At 40.2% G+C, this 24,342-nt stretch overlaps 1 protein-coding gene across 5 annotated transcripts in view; it reads left to right on the top strand.

The window, feature by feature from the left end:
- GSAP (gamma-secretase activating protein) overlaps positions 1 to 24,342 on the top strand; it is a 62,715-nt gene that overhangs the window by 8,269 nt on the left and 30,104 nt on the right. For 4 of the 5 annotated variants that reach the window (XM_073328567.1, XM_073328568.1, XM_073328564.1 and 1 more), the window contains exons 3-15: positions 4,895 to 4,951; positions 7,605 to 7,674; positions 8,064 to 8,123; positions 8,275 to 8,363; positions 8,774 to 8,843; positions 9,392 to 9,441; positions 12,653 to 12,757; positions 13,714 to 13,773; positions 14,920 to 14,963; positions 16,410 to 16,495; positions 21,375 to 21,452; positions 22,529 to 22,606; positions 23,095 to 23,187. In XM_073328567.1, the coding sequence (XP_073184668.1) occupies positions 4,895 to 4,951; positions 7,605 to 7,674; positions 8,064 to 8,123; positions 8,275 to 8,363; positions 8,774 to 8,843; positions 9,392 to 9,441; positions 12,653 to 12,757; positions 13,714 to 13,773; positions 14,920 to 14,963; positions 16,410 to 16,495; positions 21,375 to 21,452; positions 22,529 to 22,606; positions 23,095 to 23,187 (940 nt within the window). The remainder of the gene's footprint in view (positions 1 to 4,894; positions 4,952 to 7,604; positions 7,675 to 8,063; positions 8,124 to 8,274; positions 8,364 to 8,773; positions 8,844 to 9,391; positions 9,442 to 12,652; positions 12,758 to 13,713; positions 13,774 to 14,919; positions 14,964 to 16,409; positions 16,496 to 21,374; positions 21,453 to 22,528; positions 22,607 to 23,094; positions 23,188 to 24,342) is intronic. The other variant, XM_073328566.1, reaches the window with a different exon arrangement.

The following is a 24,342-nucleotide window of genomic DNA, read 5'->3' as shown; positions in this document are numbered from 1 at the left end:
TGTTTTGTGTAATTTTAAACCCTGCTTATATTTGTAGTTGTCATGAACTATGAAGTATCTTTAACTAGTTTAGTATCCTTCAGAGCTACAGTCACTTCGACTTCAAAAGCCTACATTTAGGGCTCTGTTCTCCCTAGTGCATGTAAGGAAGAAGAAACACTCAGTATTAAATCTTGTGGCATTGTGAGAATCTCCAATTGGCTTGGGGACGATTCCCCCTCTTTGGAAGAAGTTGGGGTTCAGTTAGCAAAATCTATTAGTACCCACCCAGTTTCATGTGGATTTTAGGGGATCTGCTGGGGGCACAGGCTGCAGGGCAGCACTTCGATGGCACTGCGTTGCAAGGGATGCCTCTTATTCTTTGACTTGCCAACTCCAAACAGCAGAGCTGAAACTCTACAGAGCATCCAGCAGGACTTCCACAAGGATGGGGGAAGGAAGAGGCTGCAGGGGAGCAGAATTCCCTTTTCTTGTGGATGTAGGCTCTCCTTTGCATGAGGACACCAAGGGGAGTTATGGGGCCTTTATGCATCATCCAGCAGTATTAACAAAGCTCCCTTTGTTTATCGTTTGTTTGTTTTTAATATTTTAGTTTCGTGAAATACCAGGTTTTTGTATTACACAAAAATCTGTTAATATTTTACTCTGATCCATGCAAAGTTCATCTGTGCAGCTGTTGACAGCTAATCTTCAGGGCACCACAGACCTGAGGAGGCCAGTTTTTGTTTGTAAGGGGAAAGTGCCTTCTTTCTAGCATGTATGGAATGTTGCATTAAGCATTCCAGGGCTGCAGACTGGCCAGCCCTATCACTTCATATGGCAGCCAGGCTCTTGGGAGAAACAGCACGATTCACTGAGCTTGCTCAGCGTGTTTGCCTTCCTGTCCCCAGCTTGTTACATTTCCTAGGGCTGAGGTAACCTCTGCAGGCTGCGTGGTGCCAGGTGGTGGTAGCGGGGCAGACGAGAGATCCTGAAAACTGGGTGTAGCAGAGTGGAGAACACTTTTGCATGAGGTTTCCACCTCCCAGACTGCTGTGAACTCTGTCCTGAAGAACATGTTTTTTGTTAATTCCCCAGTCCTCCTGTCTCACCAAAGTAGGCTGACCTTCCCCCTGCTAGGTCAGTCTCCTACAGAACCAGCATCTGGAGCTTTGCTCCCGTGGGAAGGCCACATATATGTTTTGTTTGGGTTTTAAGTTTTAAAACCTGTTACTGGAGTGGAGAGTACTCCTTGGAGTATTTTCACCACTGGGCAAATTTGAGGGCTGGTCATATGTTGTATGTTTTAAAAAAAAAAAATGCATCCTTCTCCTAGAGAGAGGAGTGCTGTCTGTGTGAGACACACAAATAAGGTGTCTAACCTGCTGTGGGATCCGTGCAGGCCTTAATGCCCAGATAGATTCCTACTGAAGTTATTGAGATTCCATGCAGGGTTGTGTCCATCCATGCTGGTGCAATTGCATGATGGGGGTTTGAATTATCCCAGACCCTTGAGTGTGCTAACTTTTTTCTCCAGAAGTTGGAGCTATGTACAAAAAGTATAAATTTCATCCTCCACATAAGATGCTTTTTGCATCAAATTGTTAAAGCTTGGAAAATGGACCATTTTTAAGCCTCAAGTGTGAAATGCTGGCTCCACTGATAGGCAAGTGGAGTTTCTGCTGTTGACCTTAAGGGAGGCAGGATTCCACCTAAGGTGATTTTTGTTCTGCAGTAACTTATTTGATTGACTGATAACAAATGTACTGCTTATCTACTTTGTTCTGTTGTGTATGGCAAAACGTTTCCATCTGCTGATCTTTTTATGACTTTCTTCTTTTTGTGCAGGAAGGGACAGGGTCTTGAATTTATCTAAACTTTACTGTATGTGTGGGTAACTGTTAAGTAGTTAAAGTCCCATTTTTGACCTACCGTAAAACTGTTGCAAACTGGTGAAGAATGTCTTCTGAATGATGCGTATTTTTTCATGTTTCTACTCTGTTAATATACAGAAATGATATCGAAAAGCATTCTCATTTTATTCAAGATCAATAGATATGGTTAACCCAGTATCTGCAGGTTTCCTTGTTCTTCCCTATATTAACTGTGGAGAAATAACTTCATTACTGCATACTGGTGTTGGTTAACTGCAGATCTTATTGTGTTGTCCAAGACAATTTAGTCTTTAGATTTATTTTAAATAACCACTGTAAACTATATTAATCAGTGAGCCACCATTTCTGTGAGACACACGTAAACATGTGTCCTTCCTACTGGCTCTCTAGCAGCAGTTAACTCTGACAATTGTCAGAGCACTTCATGTTCATACTGACATTATCAGCAAGGCTTGTGCACAAACAAGGATGTAAATGATACTGAACTATTTTGGCTTCTGTCCCATTAAACATAATTGGAAAACCATCTGTATCTGCCAAGTGCAAAAAGACCAAATGTATTGTGTGTATGATCAGTGGAAGGAGGAGGATGGACCTTATTTTCAAACTTTTACAAAAATTATAAAATGTTGAGATTAGAAAAAACGTAGCCTTTGTCATTCCTGGCATATACAGTTGTCCCATACCTGTTAAAAAAACAGCTTATTAGTCACAGGGTAATCACTTCTGCCCTGAAAAGCAGTGTAGGAATCCTGTAAGTGGACTTGGTAACAATATGCTAGCACATGCATAGACCTGATGTGGAACTTAGATTGATTGCTTATTACGACTGTGATTCCCATTTTTATGAAATACATTTTTCTTAGCAAAGTACAGAAAATGCCGGATTATAGGGGCCTGCTCCTGCTCCCACTGAAGTCAGGAAGGTCGCAATTTGGTCCTGTTGATTCATTTTAAGTCGGTGGAACTTAAGCACGTGCGGTTTTTTTAAATAAAATAGGAGCATAGAAGAGTTTTGTTGTCGAGAGCTGTTGTGGCAGCAGGTATAGAAACCTAAGAGAATGCATGATCAGGCCTTATATGTACTTAAGCCCCTTCATTTTCAGTTTAAACCGATTTTTACTGAAAAATTTCTGGGTGTCACAAAAAGTATTCATTTTTTTTCTGATTTCACCCTACTTTTGTATCATTCAACTATATAAAAATAACTTGGTTTTTTTAGGAAAATACAATACATTGCATGAGATCTATGTATTAGGATAATACGTTAGTCTGTGTGTGTATATGCAAAGCTGCCTGTTAAAGTATTAGTTTAGAAGATACACACATTAAACAAATAGGCACGCATGCAAACTCTGAAGTGCATGTGAATCTGAACTTCCTGATGAATCTCACACCCACCACATACACATTTCAAGCTGTTAGCAGATAACAGTTTAAAGATTTTACACACTAAAATAGGAAGGAAATGAAAATCTGTTTTAGAACACAAGGAAGTATTTGAAAGTTTTAAAAAAAACAAAACCAGGAGAAAAGGATGAAGTTAAGTGTATGTGCGGCAAATGGTGCGGTCCAATTATTAAATGTAAATATTTATAGGCTAATAGTTCTAGGTCTACAACAGTAAACTGTTTATTCAAATGAAAAGTATTATTTGGAGATTAGAGATGTGGTGTTTTCTTAAACTCAGAGGTGGCATTATGTTTTGAGTTCTATTTTGATTCTGCAGCAAATCATGTTGATTAATGCTTTGAATTCTGTTCATCTGTTGAATACTTTCCCGTCTTTCCATTTACCAAAATAAACCCCAGTATTTACCCAGAAAAATTATGAATAGTTTTTTGCACTGATTTTCATCATGTTTAGTTTTTATTTTATTTAATTTTTCCTGGGAATTTATCAGTGTTTATTACCACAACAACAAAAACAGAAGGGTCCTATGTCTACTTCACAAAACAGGGTGCAGTAATTTTTCAAACGACTACAGGTCCTTTTTCTCATGCTCTGTTGTTAAAAACAGTGGTGTTTATTGTATTGAGCAGACTCCACGATTGTTGTCTGATGAGTGCAAGGTTGCATACCTAGATGTAGCCTTATTAGTCTGGGAACTTTATGCACGCTTTGAGAGTGACAGTAGCTTCCAACTGAAAATGGAAATGCAACAATTTGCTGCCAGTCAGAGGCCAAAAATGGAAATAGATCTGGAAAACCTAAAGCATGGAAAACCATAAAGAGTCTTGTCCATTGAAAAGGAAACAGTTTAATCTGTTTGTGTTCAGAAGTAGTGTAAACAATAACCAGTACATCTTTATATAAATCAGCTGTAGATAGTGTTTGTTTTTTACAAGGCAGTAGACTGTCAATAATTGTGTTGACAATCTGGAGCTTTTAAACAGCTTGTGAAATCTTTTTAGCGTTTGTCTTGATAGGCAGGGTAGGGGCTACACTCTTCCTCCAACTGCAAGTAGGTCACTGGGCTATGTGGCAATCTCTCTGCGTCCAGATGTGAAGTTTTTAGCCACTGGATCCATATAATTGCAGATCCCCCAGATCTGGTGCATCCTACCCCAAAATATCCCACAGAGGGCCAGCACAAAATCCACTTCCATGGTGCACAGAGTGTGCCAAGATATTGCTTCATTGCCACCCTGCTCTTGTGGAGGTTGAGCGGGGAGCCTGCATAGAGCTTCAGTGAAGTAGAGAAATGAATTTCAGCTTATATGGGGATGCAGATTCAGTTGTGGGTGGTGGGGTTGATCAGTTGTCACATGTAACTGGTCTAAAAAACAACACACATCAATTCCCCCCCCCCCCCATTTTCTCACACCCCTTTTTTGGAGTTGAAGTCATAGAGCAATACGTATGAAACCAAAGGCCAGAAAATGGATGGGAGTGAACGGGAATGGAAAGAATTGGTGATAGGAGAGAAGAGGGGAGTAACGCTGGAAAAGAGAAAACAATGTTTAACAAATGTCTACGTAAATCTAGATAAACTGATAGTTATTTAATTTAATTTACAGGGAAGTGGGAGAAATACCTGCATTGGATTATATGATCCTCTTAATAAACAAAATGAGGTAAGGCTAATGCCACATGTAGATCTAGAAAGGAGAATATCTCTGCTTTCTAGATTTTGATGCCCTAAAAATGACTCTCTTAGGTCTGTCTGAAGCATTTGTTTTTAAATAAAAGTTGCTGTTGTGACCTTTCCACACCCCAGCGTAAAGCATTCAAACAACGTTTTGTAGCAACCTGTCTGCACAGCAATCTGACTTATTTTATACGGTGTCAGGCAAATACGAACACTCATGAGTCTTTTAAAAAAGCCTAATTAAACATGTTCCCTAAAAAATAGGGCTGTCAAGCGATTAAAAAATTAATCGTGATTAATCGTGTGATTAAACAATAATGGAATACCATTTATTTAAATATTTTTGGATGTCTTCTCCATTTTCAAATATTTTGATTTCAGTTGCAACACAGAATACAAAGCGCACAGTGCTCACTTTATATTTATTTTTGATTACAAATATTTGCACTGTAAAAAAACAAAAGAAATAATATATTTCAGTTCACCTAATACAAGTACTGGAGTGCAATCTCTTTATAATGAAAGTTGAACTTACAAATGTAGAACTATGTACAAAAAATAACTTCATTCAAAAACAAAACAATGTAAAATTTTAGAACCTACAAGTCCACTCAGTCCTACTTCAGCCAATTGCTTAGACTAGTGGTCCCCAACATGGTGCCCGTTGGGACAACTGACTGACAAGGGAGTGCTTCCGCTGGACAACCCGCTGCTGAGGAGCACGCCCGCTGGACAACTGGCCGCCGAAATGCCGCCCAGAAGCAGCAACGCCAAGAAGCATCGCCGCCGAAATGCCGCTGCTTCTCGATGACGCTGCTTCTCGGCGGCATTTCGGCAGCGGCGCTTCTCGAACACGCTGCTTCTCGGCGGCATTTTGGCGGCAGGTCATCCGGTGCCCACCAAACTCTTCTGGGAACATGAATATGCTATTGCAACAGAAAGGTTGGGGACCACTGGCTTAGACAAACAAATTTGGTTACGATTTGCAGGAGATAATGCAGCCCACGTCTTATTTACAGTGTCACCTGAAAGAGAGAGTAGACATTTGCAAGGCAGTGTTGTAGCTGGCATCTCAAGATATTTATGTGCCAGATGTGGTAAAGATTCATATGTTCCCTTCATGCTTCAGCCACCATTCCAGAATACATGCATCTATGCTGATGACGGGTTCTGCTCGATAATGATCCAAGGCAGAGCGGACCAATGCATGTTCATTTTAATCATCTGAGTCAGATGCCACCAGTAGAAAGTTGATTTTCTTTTTGGTGGTTTGGGTTCTGTAGTTTCCGCATTGGAGTGTTGCTCTTTTATGACATCTGAAAGCATTCTCCACACCTTGTCCCTCTGAGATTTTGGAAGGCACTTCAGATTCTTAAACCTTGGGTCGAGTGCTGTATCTACCCTTAGAAATCTCACATTGGTACCTTCTATGGATTTTGTCAAATCTGCTGTGAAAGTGTTCTTAAAACAAACGTGTTGGGTCATCATCCGAGACTCCTATAAAATGAAATATATATGGCAGAATGCGGGTAAAACAGAGCAGGAGACGTACGATTCTCTCTCGAGTTCAGTCACAAATTTAACACATTTTTTTAACAAGCATCATCGGCATGGAAGCATGTTTTCTGGAATGGTGGCCAAAGCATGAAGGAGCATATGAGTGTTTAGCATATCTGGCACATAAATACCTTGGAACGCCGGCTACAAAAGTGCCATGCGAATGCCTGTTCTCACTTTCAGATGACATTGTAAATAAGAAGCAGTCAGCAGTATTTCCTGTAAATGTAAACTGAGTAGACTTGTGGGCTCTAAAGTTTTACATTGTTTTGTTTTTGAGTGCAGGTATGTAACCAAAAAAAATCTACATTTGTAAAAAGTTGCACTTTCATGATAAAGAGATTGCACTACAGTACTTGTATGAGGTGAATTGAAAAATACTATTTCTTTTATCATTTTTACAGTGAAAATATTTGTAATAAAAATAATAATATAAAGTGAGCACTGTACACTTTGTATTCTGTGTTGGAATAGAAATCAATATGTTTAAAAATGTAGAAAAACATCCAAAAATATTTAATAAATTTCAATTGGTATTATATTGTTTAACAGTGTGATTAATCACGATTAATTTTTAATTGCAGTTAATTTTTTTTAGTTAATCGCATGAGTTAACTGCAATTAATTGACAGCCCTACTAAAAAGCAATTATTTATTTTGTTACTTGTATTACATGTGCACCCACAAGGTGCTGTGTGCTGCCACGTGTATATGAAGACATGATCCTAGAAAAGAAGATTGTACAGTCCTGCATTTGGATCCATGTGGGTGGCCTGTGCAGAGCTGTGTTGAAATCATTGGGGTTTCATGCTGACTTAAGGGTTTGCCTGTGTAGATCTACTGGCAGATTGGAGGCCTAACGAAAAAAAGCAACGCATAAAGGGTGGAGGAGAGTGCTAAAACATAGCATCAGAATATAGTTCTTCTGGCCTTTGGAATGTTTGTTTAAAGAAACACTTTGAAGAAATACTGATCAGTGTTGTTTTTCCTAAGGAGTAGAGACTTTAAAAATAGTTTGTATTAAGTGAGTGAAACAAAACAAGCCACATTGTGTAGTTCACTCGAAATTTATTTCTCAATAGCATCTGTATACCTTTGAAAAAGATCTACACATAATCAGTTGTTCGATCAACAATGAAAAGACGTTACTAGGTAAGTGTCGTCTTTATCTCATTAAAATTATACGATGTCATGATAAAAGTTTTTATTTTACTAATCTGGATAAATTTCAATCTAGAAATAATAAGAAATATTTTACTCAGAAGCAGCTCATGACAATCTCCTTCTCTGCATTTTTAATACATCTGTCACTAGAATATCTAGGTGACAATGTGATTACTGTGACTGCTTTTTTCTTTTTAAACAAACTGACCACTTCTTAAGTTTCTGCATGTCTAATGGATCTACAGTATCTGTTGTGGTGTTTCTTTAAAGTTTGGTTCAGTGATGAATTTTCTTCCGTGAGATTTTTATGTGATTTGATATTTGGAAATGTTCACTAAGATGAAATAGTGAATATACATATTTTGTTTTTTGTTAAGTAGCAGTCAGTTTTCTTCAGTCAACAAAGGAAGAAAGAGTAAATCAGCTACTGCAGCCAGGTACCAAAAGTAGCTTATTTTTAATTGTGAAGGTAAAACTAACACTGTTATTGGGATTTTGCAACACTACTTTTGCTTGTATCCCTTATTTTGTAGAACAAAACTTTATAAAACAGATTAATATAGTTTGAAACTTGTGTTCTTTTTGCAGTATCTAAGTGTTTGACCTTGGTCATTGAAATTCACCCAGTTAATAATGTAAGAGTCCTAAAGGCTGTGGATACCTGTATCAGAGTACAGGTAAATGGTTCAACTAATCTGACTGTAACTTTTCATTTATTACTTTAAAGTGAAAAAGCAGGGGAATTTAAAAGTACCTGTTTCATGTTACCCATGCAAAAATATTGCATTATGTAACTGAGATACATTATGCTTTCCTAATACTTAGTACACTATAAGTAGACTATGCCTTTGGTTTGAACTGTCTGTTTTATCTATATTGAATCTTTCTAAGATTGTATTCATAGCAAATGATGATGATTTTCATCTGTAGTAACACTGCTGTTGTTTATGGAGGATTGTCAGTGTGGCAGTCTGTATACAAAAGTTATTCCACTGTCAAATAAATCTCTTAAAAATTATAAACAGCTTAGATTAGCTTTAGCAACAAAGTCTCTTGACCATCATTTTTACATAATTTCCTTTTACAGTTTCTCTATCCAGTTGCAAACAGAAATCCTTTTCCAGAAAGCCATCTCTTACTAATTTCAGAAGATAAATGTAAGTATTTGAGTTAATATTTTGAATATATACTGCTTTTCTGGTTAAACATGGACATCCTATTATTTTGAAACACTGTAAACTAGAACAATATTGCCAATTTGACTTCAATATCCATTTTTATTTACTTATTTGTCCCTTCCATAAAAGCCAATATAGAAATAAGAAAGGTCTCGGCCAGTAGTAATATTACAGATGCTATTCCAACAAAGGTGTATTTTAATAAGATTTTTTTCCCCAATATTGGAGGAATGGCCAGTCTTTACTGTGTTCTTATTTTATTTTTGATTAGCTAATGCATTGCCCATAAGCAACCATATCTTGTAGCCCTTACTCAGGGAAAATCTCAATTATTTTGATGGAAGTTTTGCCTGAGTAAGGACTGTAAGATTTAGCCTATTATTCAGATTAACTATTATGCGAGGAGTTAATTTTTCTTGATACTAATATGGCAGCTCACAACTTTTCAGTGCTAGGTGGTTAAATTGTTTTGCTAACCATATTAACATATTTTAAAAAATTGAATTTCAACATTTCTAATTTTAAAGATATTGAACAATTTCACATTCATGTTGTCACAGAAGATCACCACAAAGTGGTAAGAAATCAACTTTCTTTTGAAGCTTTTATTGGAAAAACTAGAGGAAGACTATTCTTGTAACCAGTTTTCTATTGTGATTTTTCTGACCTTTCTAAGTCATTGTTTTGGTAATGCTTTAAACTGTGGCTACAACTGTGAAAGCTATGTTAATAAATGTACAGATAGTATAATAGGTTATTCAACCAGATACTGTGTAACTTATAGGAAAGTTAGTCCTCTCATTGCCTTCTCCTTAAGTCTATGAACTTGACCTAATCAAAGGGTATGTTTAGAGCTTCACAGCTTCCCCAAAGCCTAAATATCTTGCCTGATAAGAAAGGGCTTTCCCTCACCCTTGTGTTCGAAGACTCTGACATGGAGGAGAGTTTAGAAAGATGATCTGTATGAAGAATGCATGAAGTAGCAACAAAACCAAATGATGCATCTAAAATTCAGTTTGAAAGTGGTGATGTGAACGCTTTGAATTATTCATTCCCCTGTATTTATAACATATGATATGAATCCTTATTATAATTGCTAGTAGCAACATTAATCAGTGGTGCCATTATTAGAAGACTATACAAATCCACTAGTGTGTGTCCTATTTAAAATGAAATGCAATAATCAGAGACAATCTAATGCAGTTGTTGTATTTAAGAAAGGGAAAAACAGTGATCCGGGTAACTGTAGGCCTGTTAGTTTGACATCTGTAGTATGCAAGTTCTTGGAAAAAAATTTGAAGGAGAAAGTAGTTAAGGATATTGAAGTCAATGGTAAATGGGACAAAATACAACATGGTATTACAAAAAGTAGATCGTGCCAAACCAACCTGATCTCCTTCTTTGAGAAAGTAACAGATTTTTTAGACAAAGGAAACGCAGTGGATCTAATTTACCTAGATTTCAGTAAGGCGTTTGGTACCGTGCCACATGAGGAATTATTAGTTAAATTTGGAAAAGATGGGGCTCAGTATGAACATTGAAAGGTGGATAAGGAATTTAGTTAAAGGGGAGACTACAACGGGTCCTACTGAAAGGTGAACTGTCAGGCTGGAGGGAGGTTACCAGTGGAGTTCCTCAAGGATCAATTTTGGGACCAATCTTATTTAATCTTTTTATTACTGACCTCGGCACAAAAAGTGGGAGTGTGCTAATAAAGTTTGCGGATGATACAAAGCTGGGAGGTATTGCCAATTTAGAGAAGAACAGGGATATCATACAGGAGGATCTGGATGACCTTGTAAATTGGAGTAATAGAAATAGGATGAAATTTAATAGTGAGTAGTGTAAGGTTATGCATTTAGGGATTAATAACAAGAATTTTAGTTATAAAATAGGGACGCATCAATTAGAAGTAACTGAAGAGGAGAAGGACCTTGGAATATTGGTTGATCATAGGATGACTATGAGCCTCCAATGTGATATGGCTGTGGAAAAAAAGCTAATGTGGTCTTGGGATGCATCAGGAGAGGAATTTCCAGTAGGGATAAGGAGGTTTTAGTACCATTATACAAGGCACTGGTGAGACCTCACCTGGAATACTGTGTGCAGTTCTGGTCTCCCATGTTTAAGAAGGATGAATCAAACTGGAACGGGTACAGAGAAGGGCCACTAGGATGATCCGAGGAATGGAAAACTTGTCTTATGAAAGGAGACTCAAGGAGCTTGGCTTGTTCAGCCTAACTAAAAGAAGGTTAAGGGGAGATATGATTGCTCTCTATAAATATATCAGAGGGATAAATACTGGAGAGGGAGAGGAATTATTTAAACTCAGTACCAATGTGGACACAAGAACAAATGGATATAAACTGGCCACCAGGAAGTTTAGACTTGAAATTAGACGAAGGTTTCTAACCATCAGAGGAGTGAAGTTTTGGAATAGCCTTCCAAGGGAAGCAGTGGGGGCAAAAGATCTATCTGGCTTTAAGATTAAACTCGATAAGTTTATGGAGGAGATGGTGTGATGGAATAACATGATTTTGGTAATTAAATATTCATGATAAATAGGCCTAATGGCCTGTGATGGGATGTTAGATGGGGTGGACCTGAGTTACCCAGGAAAGAATTTTCTGTAGTATCTGGCTGGTGAATCTTGCCCATATGCTCAGGGTTTAGCTGATCGCCACATTTGGGGTCGGGAAGGAATTTTCCTCCAGGGCAGAATGGAAGAGGCCCTGGGGCTTTTTCACCTTCCTCTGTAGCATGGGGCACGGGTCACTTGCTGGAGGATTCTCTGCTCCTTGAAGTCTTTAAACCACAATTTGAGGACTTCAATAGCTCAGATAGGTGAGAGGTTTTTCGGAGGAGTGGGTGGGTGAAATTCTGTGGCCTGCGTTGTGCAGGAGGTCAGACTAGATGATTGAATTGGTCCCTTCTGACCTTAGTGTCTATGAATCTATGCTGTATCATGAAAACCATGATTCATTTAATTGTGGCAAATAAATTTTTCCCCTCCAAACCTACAAGTCCTTATTCTCTGTTACTGTAAGGCCTTTCACGCTACTCCAGCGGTGAAAAGGTGTTTTAAGGTGGGTGCAATTTAAAAAACAAACCTGTAAGAGTAGGGAAAAGAGCTTTAGAGTAACTGAAAATCAGGCCCTTAGTCTATGCCAGTTTCTGTCAAATAAACTGTTTAACTGTTACTTGAAATGACGTCCTGCTGCATCTGCCAAGGGTAAACTTAGATGGTCCTAATCATTTCCCACTATTTTAGCCTCTTCCCTCCTCATTCATCATGTGTTTGGAAAGAGGGGACAAGACTCTCTTTGGAACTAGCAACTTTCCTCCTTCACTGGCTAATAAAGATAGTTGCAGTCAGTTCAAAAGCATCTCGCATCCCATTTCTCTCCCCTTCTCTGGGACTAAGCTTGCCATCTATTCTCCCTCCCCACCTTCAAGGGACTTGGGTGGGTAAGTTGTTCTTTGTGGTTTCCCTTCTTCTCCCAACTCTGTGCCAATCTAGAAAATATTAGCTGGAACTTCCTTGGGAACTAGCAAATATTTCTCCTGAACTGAACATACTGCCTCTGCAAAGTGCCAGACCCTCTGGTTTACAGAGACTCCTGTGAAATGAGCAAATAGGACATTAAGCTACTTGGAAATATTAAAACTATCAGGCTGTTCTGTGTGCTGCTGTTTATCTTTTGAAAGCCTGAGTTGTTCATCATCTTCATTACAGAAGAGTATTTGACCTATAGTGTTCAGCTCATTTTTTAAATCCTTCCCTTCAGGTGATTCAAAACTCAGGCCAGCTGCCAAGAGACAGAGTTGCAGATGATTTCATTTGGGCACAATGGGATATGACAGAACAAAGACTCTTCTACATTGTTCCAAAGGTGGGAAAAAATTGAATCTCTGTGTGTTTTCATTTCTTTTTCATTTTTCTAATATGAAAGTTTGAGTTTAAAAGCCAGTAATAATGGTGTGAGTTGGATTATTTTGGGTAGTAAGAAGAGTAGGGTAATGAAAACTAGAGGCCTAAATTCAACTTTCCATGCTATTGTTTACATATGAGTATTTGCAGTGAGATATGATGTCAGTGCTTCCCAGGGAAACAGAGAGATTTTTTTTTAAAGGTAGTGCTGATGTGTGTGATAATCTAAACCTGTTATAGCTAGCACATGTGCCCTAGGAATATGGGCTTGCCAAATTATGAGAGAATATCGATTGCAAGCTAGGGCATATAGATGTAAGAAAGCATAGACCATATGCACCAACTGAGGACATGGTTCTTTGCTAGAAAGTTTCAAACTGTTTCTCATTCTGACTAATGTGAATAGCCAAACTTAGCCTAAGTTATGCATGAACAAAAATGGACTTTCAGTGCTAGTTTGTTTCATCTTTTTGATGCACTGAAATTAGGTGGAGTATTTCAGAAAGGATGGGAAGTGTAATATATAATGAAGAGCTCATCTCTGTTCTACTTTTTGTGAGAGGCCCTTTGGAGTTTTGCAAAATAAGATACTGTTCTCAATAGCTTTAGTCTCTGTGGAGCAGAAGGTTATGTAACCTTCTAGTGGCTCTCTGCGTGTGACAAAGGAGTGTGACCGGGGATTGCACAAGACCGTAACCAATTCTAGACAGAAGATAGACAACTGATCTGGGACAAGAAGGAAGCATGTGTGCTGGGGAGTGCTATTTGAGGGTTTAGTGTATGGTTTTTGCCTTTTCTCATTCACTTGTTGCCCTATGCATGTTAGCAAACAGGGCTGAATGATGGACTTTCCAACCATCTCTCAGTCTGCGTGATGTGGCTCGATTATTATAATAAAAGTCTCTCTCTTAATTTTAGGAATCAAGGAATATCTTAAAATGTGTCCAGTTTTATCCTGATGAAAACTTTAATTTAATAGTAAGTCATAGATATAAACTTGTTGTCATATAGCTAGTCTGAGGAGGGATTTAGCTATATATTTCAAGGGATGATAATTATGTTTATTCCCAAGTATTTGTATTTGATATTTTTATTAGCATGAATTATTATATAAAACCACAAACCTTGGAAACGTTCTTCAAAATGTAATGACCAGATTCTAATCTAAATCTATTCGAGTCACTCCACTGATTTTGGATTAACATATAATCGTAGGACTGGAAGGGACCTTCAGAGGTCATCTAATCCAGTCCCCGCATTCCTCGCAGGACCAAGTACTATTTAAACCATCTAGAATAGCTGTGTAATCCCACTGCAGTTCATGGAATTACTCTAATTTTAGACCAGTGGAATTAAGCAGCACTTGCCAATCAAATTACCAGTAAATGGAGAAATGAAGGCCTGCTCCTGCTCCCATTGACTTCGATGGAAACAGGATTGAGTCTATATGTCACTGAGTGTTGAGGGCACCCTGTAGGTATCTGGGTTGGAGTCTTTGTGACAAAGCCTGAAATTCATGTTGGTGCTTGGGGCCTGCGTGGGTGCCCAGACGCGTGGGTGCCCTGACACGTGGAAGTGGATGCATCCCAGCTAAAGGTTTGGGTAAGTGGGTCTCTAGGGGATCATATGTGAGGCTTCTGTGTGGGAGTGAATTTTGCCCACAGTGCACTGCAAATTAAAAGGCAGACTGAGGGCTGATGAGCCCGGAGCATGACTCCCTGCCCTGCTTTACTTCAAATCCATGTAGCGTTGCTGCCTTGGAGCTCAGCTGTTTTGATGTTCTTCTCATATAAAGACAGTATGGCATCCCCACGACACACATTTTAAGTTGTTTTTAAAATATAAAACTTGCCTTAGTTAGGCGTACAAAGACATTAAACGTTTACACTGGCTTGACACAAGCATCCCATTCCATAATTGTATAAAACCTCTACTGGGAGGGGGAACTATTTTCTGAGTTCTTGAATGACTTAAAAGGATCGAGTGGTGGTTGATGAATCCACGTTTTCCTTTGTGAAATTGGTGAGTTGGATGAAGAGTGAATGAGCCCGATTGATCCTTTATCTGCAAAACCAACCTTAAATACTGAATAATGTAGGTGTGTTCTGATTTTTGGGTTAACAGCTTGAAGCATCCCTGGACATCTCTTTAAGAGACACAGGATTAAAGTAAGTGGATCACAGTATTTTTTTTGTCTCATTTGTCAACGTGTGTGTCTAAAATTTGGTTTATTAGTACATTAACTTCATTTGGCATTGCATGCATCTTTGCACTGTATGACTTGAATTCATGTACCTGTTGTTGTAACCTGATTTATGTGAAGGTAAAGGGGAGGAAGCGGTGTCACATATGATCTTCAGACCCTCCTGAGAGCTTTCCCCTCCTTCATCTCCTTCCCTGGTATGGTGAAGCCAGACAAGAAGTTTAACACGGTCACAGGTCCCTTCCCGTTGGGAGCGGTTTGGCTGGAGAACCAAATATAGACTAAACCACCCTTCCTGGGGGATACAATGTCCCCATCCAAATAAAACCAACTTTCCTTAGTTTTCTTTTGAGGTCACATCCTCTCTACAGCTGGCCTGTGGCAGTGTTCCCAAAACTTCCATTCCATTTCTGGGATTCCTTTTCCAGCTACTGGGCTCAGCTCCAGACTGGTAATTGGGCAGACCAACAGCTCCTCTTTTGTTTCCATCTCTTCCTGTTATGAGGGAAGATAGCTATTTATATACCCTTTGTCTTTCCTAGCATGCCTTGCAGTGGTAGCTTACAGTTCCAAACTGTCCCCCCCAGCTAGCACTCCCAGCATGCTTCAGTACTAAGTAGAAAGCTGGAGCTTGGCAGTGCTGGCCATGGAGCCTACCTTACAGGACCAGTACAGTTATGATATAGTACTGAAGAAAACCAACTTCACAATTGCTAAAACTCATCTGAATCTTTGTGGAAAGGTCGAGAAATATGTCTGGAGGAGGACCATTTAAAAAAAAAATGATTTAGTGCATAATTTACTATTGATAGATTGTAGCTAATAATTAACACTGATGCCATATTAAATTTTTCCAAGATCTGTGAAAACTACAGCTAACATTAGAATCTGAAAAAGAACCAAAATGCAGAACTGGTAACACCAATGAAATTAGCCCAGTTCTGCTGCCCCCTTCCCTTATTTTGTGACTATTCCCATTGCAATCAGTGTGACTACTCACAGAGTAAGGTGCCACTTGGCATGTGGTAGATTTGGGCTCCAAACCTTTTGACCTTTCAGATATGGTGAGTGAATAAATTGAGACCCTCCAGCACAATTTTCCTTCACTTTGGTTCAGCTCGTGTGGGATTAAGCAGTATGGTGCAGTGAAGAAATAACTTACAGGCATATGGGATATCCCCTTTTTAAATATGGTTATGAAGCAATTGCTGCATTTAGATTGCAATCCCAACCCTAAGAGTAAACTAACAGAAACAGACTGATCAGTTGTTGTTTAATTAAACTTTCTTATGGAATGTTTAATAATAATCTAATGCTTATATTTCCCTTGTGACCTTTCATGGGTTCAGTGTACTCTTTAAAAATCATTGTGGATGAAGAAATGCATTTAATGGTCTCTATTTACTTCTAGATTTGTGAATTTTGGATACGATTACTCTCAAGACCAAGAGATGGAACCTAGATCTCTGAATCTGCAAGTTTTTACCAGTAAAACAGGTAATTAATAATGAAAAACTGTCTTGTGATGATCATATGTTACAGATTACTACACTGACGTGTAGTAGTGTAACTAATTACTAAGAAGTTTTAGGAGCCCATTGTTATATGTTTATGGCTTAACTTTTCCTGATGTATAGTACTCATAGCAGATCTTGCAGGAAATTGTAGCTGTAGTGATTTTTAATCTAATGACCATGGAAGGTCTGGAGTAACTAACCTATCTTGAGCCAGGCACATAGTGCCTGATCCAAAGCTTATCAAAGTCAGTGGGAATCTTTCTGTTTGCTTCACTGATCTTTTGGATCAGACTTCTAATGCAGACTTCTTCAGATCTGTCAGCAGTGTTATTCAGTCCTCAGAGTCTGTTGAGCCGAGCCTACCAATTACGCTGATCTGTGGAGTGCACAGATGAGGACTGGGGGGAAGCCCGCATTCTTATGCTCACTACTGCCTTCAGTCATTATGTCTTCAAGGGTAAAAAAACCAAGTACAGGAATACCTTGTGAGACACTTACATTTCTTTAGATATATAAAATCCTCTAGATGCCCATCGTATTCTCTGGGCACTCATCCTATACATTTAAAAAGATTGGGCATAAGTATCCATGAAGTCCCTCAAAGTCTTAGTTTTCCCCATCAACCCCCAAAGCCTAGGACAAGTGGTGGGTTTGTCAGTGTGCCTGGCTCTAGCAGACTCCAAGTCAAGCTTCCTGCTATTCATTCGGAGGTGGTGCCCGCTCAAGAATCTCTGCCAATCTCACCTCCTGCTGTAGGACGCAGAGAGACGCATTCTCTCTGAAGTAACTGAGTCCCAGACCATCTAGGTTTATACAGTAGCACCAACACCTCAGACTGCTCCCAGAAACTTACTGGCAGCTAGAGCAGATCCCCGGGCAGAGATGTAATGCACATCCAAGGTGAAACTTCTCTTAATAAGCAGACGGCAACATTCTGCACGACCTTCAGTTTCCAAGCGGTCTCAAGGTGTAGCCCCATGTAAGTACATTATCGCAAGCGAATATTAAGCTGACAAAGGCCTGGATAATTGTTGCAAAATCTGCATCAGAGAGAATGGTCTCACCTTCTCTACCAGACGTGCATAGAAAAATGCTCTTGACTGCAGATGCTACCTGCGCATCCCCAGGAGCAGCCCAGGATCTAACAACACAACTGGAGTGGACACCTGTGCTACTACAGCAGCCTGGCCTACACTGTAGAGTTAGGCTGATGTAAGACAGCTAATTATGTCAGCGTGCACCCTGCAGCCTTGCTCTCGCCTCTGTAAGTGCCCTCCTGCACCAACATCATAACTCCACCTCCGCGAGAGGTGTAGGGCTTGTGTCAGTGTGGTTCAGGCAACGCAGTGTCCCTGTAGACACTGTTGCTTACAGCTGTTGGCTGGCATTCTTGTCCTGCGGAGCTGTGAAAGTGACAAGAACGCTGGCTCCCAAGCTGGGCTGCTGTCTGGTCTCTGCTCCAAGCCACGGTGCTACCCAGGCTCCCAGCTCAGGCTGCTGCCTGGGCTCCTCATTTCCTGCAGGGAGCCCTGCTCCCTCCAGGGTTCTGGCTCCCCACTACGATCTGGGTTGCCCCCCAGGCTCTTGGCTCCCCGCTAGGAGCATCACAGCCGACCAGACTCCAGGCGCATCTCCCTACTGGGAGCCGGCTGCCCCCTCCCAGGCTCCCGCTCCCCACCGGGAATGGGGCAGCTGCACTGGGCGTCTTGGCTTCCTGCTGGGAACAGGGCAGCTGACTGGACTCCAGGCACAGAGCTCCCCACTGGGTGCAGCTGTGCCCCCAGTGGGGAGCCAAGAGCCTGGGCGCGAGGGCAGTTGGGCTGCCGGTGGGGTGCTCCGCATCTGAGGTCCGGTTGGCTGCTGTGCTCCCCGCGGAAATCCAAGAAGCCCAATGCAGCTGCCCTGTTCCTAGCGGGGAGCAGGGAGCCAAGATGCGGGGAGGGGAGACGGTCTACTGGCGGGGAGCTGCACACAGAGTTGAGAGTCCTGGCTCTGTCATCCCCCATTTAAGTCGGTGGAAGCGCTCTTGCTGAGGACGGGCACCATCGACAGAAGAAAGGCTGAGCGGACATGAACCACTGTGGTGATTACTGCGGTGGTTGTAAGTCGACCTAACATAGGTTGACGTAAGTTTATAGTGTAGACATGCCCTACGTGCTCGTGCATAAACTGAGCACTGCAAGATCCTATTGCTGTAACCTCAATTTTTTTTTATCACCTCACCTCCTCTCTGCTGTTTGTGTCTCACTCATCTAAAATTTACTTTGTGAACTCTTTGGGGAAGGGAATGTGTCTTCTGTGAAGAGCTTAGCATACTTCAGAGGCTACAAACCATTAATAGTAGGGCTCTTATTCGTTCTGTTTTAAACTGTTTCCAGTAAAGAACTGGCACAATTTCAAATGGAATATTCTAGGCAATTTCCAATTTAATAAAAAACTGTTAGTAACCATAGCCTGTCTCAACAGTGAATGAATCTGCTTTTCCTCTCTCAAACTTCCGTAGCAGAAGAAAAGTAGCCCTGTTACTTATAGCCAGCACTAACAAGATAGAATGTCACTAGACCCCAAAAAACCCCGCTCACAAATTAGCGGAGATCAAACAAGTCTGAGAATTAACTTTTTGTTTTCCGAACGGCGTTAATGGTTATTTAACCATTGGTATGGTCGCAGGAACTTTGTGTGATTAGAAGTTGTTGTTTTTTTTTTTTAACTTGGAGATTTTTATTTTCAATTTAGCTTATTGATCTTTCAGAAACATAGACAATAAGGTGGAATAAAAGACCCATCTCCTCCTCTGCTTCACTGTTTGTTAGTTAGCATATCAATGACTCTCCTTTGGCTCTGTTGTGCATTGAGTCTGTAAACAGGATAGATGCAAGCCATTTATGTCCAGTGACACATTGTGTTTGAATTAGGAGATGTTCTGATGCTGCAGGAGATATCTTAATGCAACATTATGGTTGAGATTCTACATGAACAAAAGTCAAGAAATTAAAGTTAGTTTCCTAGGAAATGTAACTTTATGCATATATGGAATTGCATGACTCCTTCAATGGTAATTTCATTGTCCTAATGTATAGTTGCCAAGTCAGAGTTTATAGTTGCTATTTCCTGACTCTTGTATGTCCTAAAATCTTATCATGGAGTTGCATGAGCAGAACTATATTTTTAAACTCTTCCTTTTTGTTTCTGGCTTTCCTTCTTCCCTGCCCCCCTCCACATTTTCTCATCTTCTCCCTCTTTGTTTTTGAAGAAGAAAGAGGAGAGTTTATCAAATATCTGAATATGCAACCTGCTGATCACACTTCAAAAGCAATTGGACCAAACTCTCCAATGTAATGACTGCACTTCCACTGACTTCAGTGGAGCTGGGTTCATTTATGCCATTACTTTCTGCAGAGAATTTGGCCCAGTGGTTTGTGTGAGACTTACTGCTTGTGAACAGTGCTGGAGTGTAAACTCTCTTGTTCTGTGGATAAACAGAAAAACGACAGTACCCTTTGCAACTTGACCACTAGCAACACAGTCTTTTCCACACCGTCCACCAACGTGTGTCAGTCGTGCAGGAACCACCAGCTGAGGCAAGAAAATAGTTCACTTTATGTGTCACTTTATATTCTGTCTTTGACCTCTTGACTGAGATTGCTAACGTGGTGTCAGATGTGGTGGCTCTTGTGAAATGTGTACCTGTCTACTTGCAACTGGACTGAGACCAATATCCCTTTATCTAAGTCACTGAAAAGCCATTGGATGGCAACTCTCTTTGTTCACTACCAACCTCTGAGAGATGAAAGCACGTGTATCCCGTTAGCAGTCTACTGAGCCATCCAGTTCTCTGGTCACATTTTGCATACAAATGCACCAATGCATTAATCTGAATACAAGATCATTAGTTTGCACGTTCAATTCAAATTGTGCAGTTTATAGGGCAGTGTACTCCACAGCACACTTTGTCCTTCCCAGCGTGTGAAAATGAAAGTGGAAGGGAAGACCGTGGCAAGAAAATAGCACTGAAAGAGGCCCAGAAAAGCCACAACCTTCCTGCTGTGGTCTTATGCCGCTGCTTTAAAAATTCTGCATGTTCCATAAGGCCCCAAATGATCAGGGACACCCCATCTATTTATGTTTCAGTAACTCAAATATCCAAGCAAAATTCTATCAAACTTACCAAAACTATTCAGCACGCTGGAAACAAACATGAATTTCAGCCAGAGGAAATTCTCTCTCTCTCTTCCCCTCTCCTGAAAGTTAAATGCCTCAGCCAAATATGTAGCATTACTAGTGCAATGCTATAGTACAGCTTCGTGCTCAGAAGTTCTAAGCACTTTTAATAAAGTGAAATCTCTTGAGGTTGAATTACAGCATTGCCTCTTGGCAGCTTTTAATAGATAATCTCCAGAAATTGGGGCTTCCTGTAGGTACCGTGGTCTGGTCAGTGGTTCAGACGGTGCTAGAATGTTTTCTACAGCAAAGAGCTGAATAATGCAGTTTTCTCTGAATTCGAAGGATTTGCTGAGCCTTCGGAACCCAAAATTGCTTTACAGTGTATTTTCTCCTGCATTTCCCTATCTTATTATTCATACTCAACCTTTTTGCCTTCTTCCTCTTTAGCTAAATGTTATGTAAGCTATTACCTTGATGTATGCATATTTCTATAGTCCTGAAAGTTGTTTAAGAAAAAGCATCTTTGTTATCTTTAGTCTAAAACAGTCTTAGTTTTTAGGATTGGGTTCTGCAGCCTGTATCCATCTTTTGAGAAATATAAAGTGAATCGGTGAAGGCCGACATGTCTTATTCAATGAACAAGTATGATAACAAAACCAACCTTCATTTTAATCTCTCTATTTTTATTTTTTTAGGAAGTTTTTGTCTGTGTTGTAGTCAGGCTCCTGATATTCCTATGGAGGTCACATACTCCGTTTCCTTTTTACATAAAGGTACAGTTAATCTGTTTTATTCAATTGTTCATTCTTACTTTATTTTAGTGTGTCATTTTGTACCAGAATACCTTACAAAATAAACAGGGCTCTGCTGGGACCTGCAGCAGTGAAAGCAGCAGCCTGGTGGGCCGCCGCTCCCACAAGCCAGCACCCCATGCCCACAGCTCCTCTGGTGTGGCTGTACCGCTCCCCGTCCCGCACCCAGCCTCGCCCGCTGGGGCAGGCACCAGGCTCATCAGTAGCTGTCCCTGGTCACGCAGTGCAGTGGGCAGAGCTGGGGGCAGTACACCCATCCTGGAGGAGCTGCATCCACAGATGATAAATGTTGTATCCGCGCAGGGCTCTAGAGCCCTGTGCCTGTGACAATAAGGCTCTGTGTGTGGGAGATGGAACTGGTAGCTCCTAGCTTGAGTGTCTACGGGTGCAGGTCAGCCCTGATTTTCACAGGCATAGGTGCAGCTCTCACTGACTTCATTGAAAACCATCTGCATAAATTAAGCTAGAAAGAAGGATAAGAGGTGACTTGATCACAGCCTATAGGCAGCTACATAATGAACAAAAATTTTGATAATGGCCTTTAGTCACAGGTATAACAAAACCCAATGGGTGGAAGATGAAGCTACGCAAATTCAGACTGGAAATAAGGTACACATTTTTTACAGTGAAGGTAATTAACCAGTGGAACAATTTACCAAGAGTTGTGCGGATTTTCCTTCACTGGCAATTAAATCTAGATTGGTTGTTTTGCTAAAAAGATATGCTCTAGTTCAAACAAGAATTACTTCAGGGGAGTCCTGTGGTCTGTGTTATACAGAAGGTCAGCCTAGATGATCACAATGGCTCCTTCTGGCTTTATAATCTCTGGAAAATTAATCCATTAGTTCTAAGCGCTTCTTGGTAAGAATAGAGACTAGTGTTTCAGTCCAGGCAGAGGAAGATTTGTTCAGAAATATAACATAGTAAAGACAAACAATCTCAGAAGTTCTGTGGTTTGGATAGACTTGCATTGCTCCATACTCTCTCTCTCTAGTTATATTTTGCATATAACTGCTGTTTCATGTGTGTCTTCCCAGGTTACAGCAAAACCTTTACAGTTGCTCTACAAAGAACAGATTACCCACAAGTGAAGGAAGTAGCTTTTTTGAATCTCGGTAGGTTGCTAATTTAGCTTCTCTTGTTTCCTCTCCCCACTTTGAGAAGGGAGAGAAATTGTTAACCTCCAGCCTTTTGGTGGTCCCTCTCCTCTTCATAAGAGGGACATAAAGGCCCCCCCCATCCCTTCTTAAGTTACGATATTTGCTACATTTTGCAACTTACTTGACTTCCATTTTTGGAACTTGATATTGCAATACCTCATACTGTCAGTGAGCAACTTCCTCTGAAGTTGACTTCTCTGGAGATCAACTACTATAGTGCTCTTTAGTGGCATGAGCCTCTCACATCCTCCCCTGGAAACCTGAACATATCACCTATATTTCCTGTGTTAACACTGCAACTGCTATTAACTAACTCCTGTTATATCTCCTAGACATAACCTGCTCCAATAAAGAGAAATGGGCTGAGAATTCATAAATCCCAACCTCCCAAAGTAAATATTTTAACAGTTGCTCAAATTGATGGCTCTTTTTATTTTGAACAGACTATTATGTGGCTGTTTATTTGCCTGGCCACTTTCTACACCTTCTCAATACTCAACATCCTGACCTGATGTGCTATAATTTGTTTCTGACAGGTACAGTAAAACTTCAGTACTTTGGAGTCTTTAGCATCTCTTTTTATTGTTGGCTTTGGTGGAGACTCTGGAAAATGTTCAGCTCCCTTTGGAGGAGAATTCAGTTAATTTTATTGGCCTCGCATCTGCATTACTGTACATTGTTCTCCGAAAAGGCTAGAAGATTGGGATCAGGCAGAGTAAGACATGTATTTTTAGCACACTCAATTTTAAAAAGAAATGATGAACTTTCTTATTTCATCCATTACTCACTGTTAGCGTGTTATGAAATGAAAGAAGACCATTCAGTGAATTGCATTCTCTGCCTCAATTTAATAATTTTCCATCCCCTTATGCATGTTTATGGATGCTCCAGTGTTCTCAAATTTCACATGGAGATGCAAATTTGATTTTACATTTCCTTCCTCCAATTGAGTTTGTGTATGTATGTTGGAGTGGAGTGGGGAGAGGAAATCTGCATTTCCTTCACCTGATCAGAGTAATGTAATTTGTTTTGAAGTCTCATCTGAAAGGCACATTATTTCACTTCCACATAACAGTACTTTATAGGAAATGGGTTGTTTTTGGAAACAGAAGGCCTTTGTTTGAAAACAGAAGGCCATTTTTCTGACTGGGTAAAAGAAAGGTAGGGTGCTAGGACTGGTGCAGCTCCGACATATGCAGCAATGTCAAAAAGAAGCTCATAGCTGGTTGGAGGTGGAGCTGTAAATAAATATTTTCCTGCGGAAATACCTGAGGTAGGTAGGAAGCATTATTTTATTTTCTGCATGGTGGGTGTGATTTCTCATGCAGTGGGTCTGGAATTACATTGGCAGAAAAATGGAGTAACTCAGTGGTGAATCAGTTCCGGTATATGCAAAGTAGTTTTGATTTTGGGTTATGTTTAAATTTAGTACTACAAAGCAGAATCTCCCTGTTCATGTAGTTTGGCACATGCTGCTGTTTGGATGGCCTAATACAATGTGAGCATGTCGTTCTGGGTGGCACAGACTAACTCACTCTGCTCTGTTACTAAAATGGTGGCCATCTACAATAGTGATTCAAATTCAAGCAAGAGTTAGATACTTTGTTTCTCCCTCCCCAAAACAGAAGGCATTCAGTGCACTACTGAAGTCCTAGGCAGTGGAGGTAGTTGCTTGCACTACTGAATGGATT

This window comes from Lepidochelys kempii, chromosome 1 (assembly GCF_965140285.1).
Source record: "Lepidochelys kempii isolate rLepKem1 chromosome 1, rLepKem1.hap1, whole genome shotgun sequence".
Taxonomy (NCBI): Eukaryota; Metazoa; Chordata; order Testudines; family Cheloniidae; genus Lepidochelys; species Lepidochelys kempii.
This window is presented reverse-complemented; position numbering and strand designations above follow the sequence as displayed.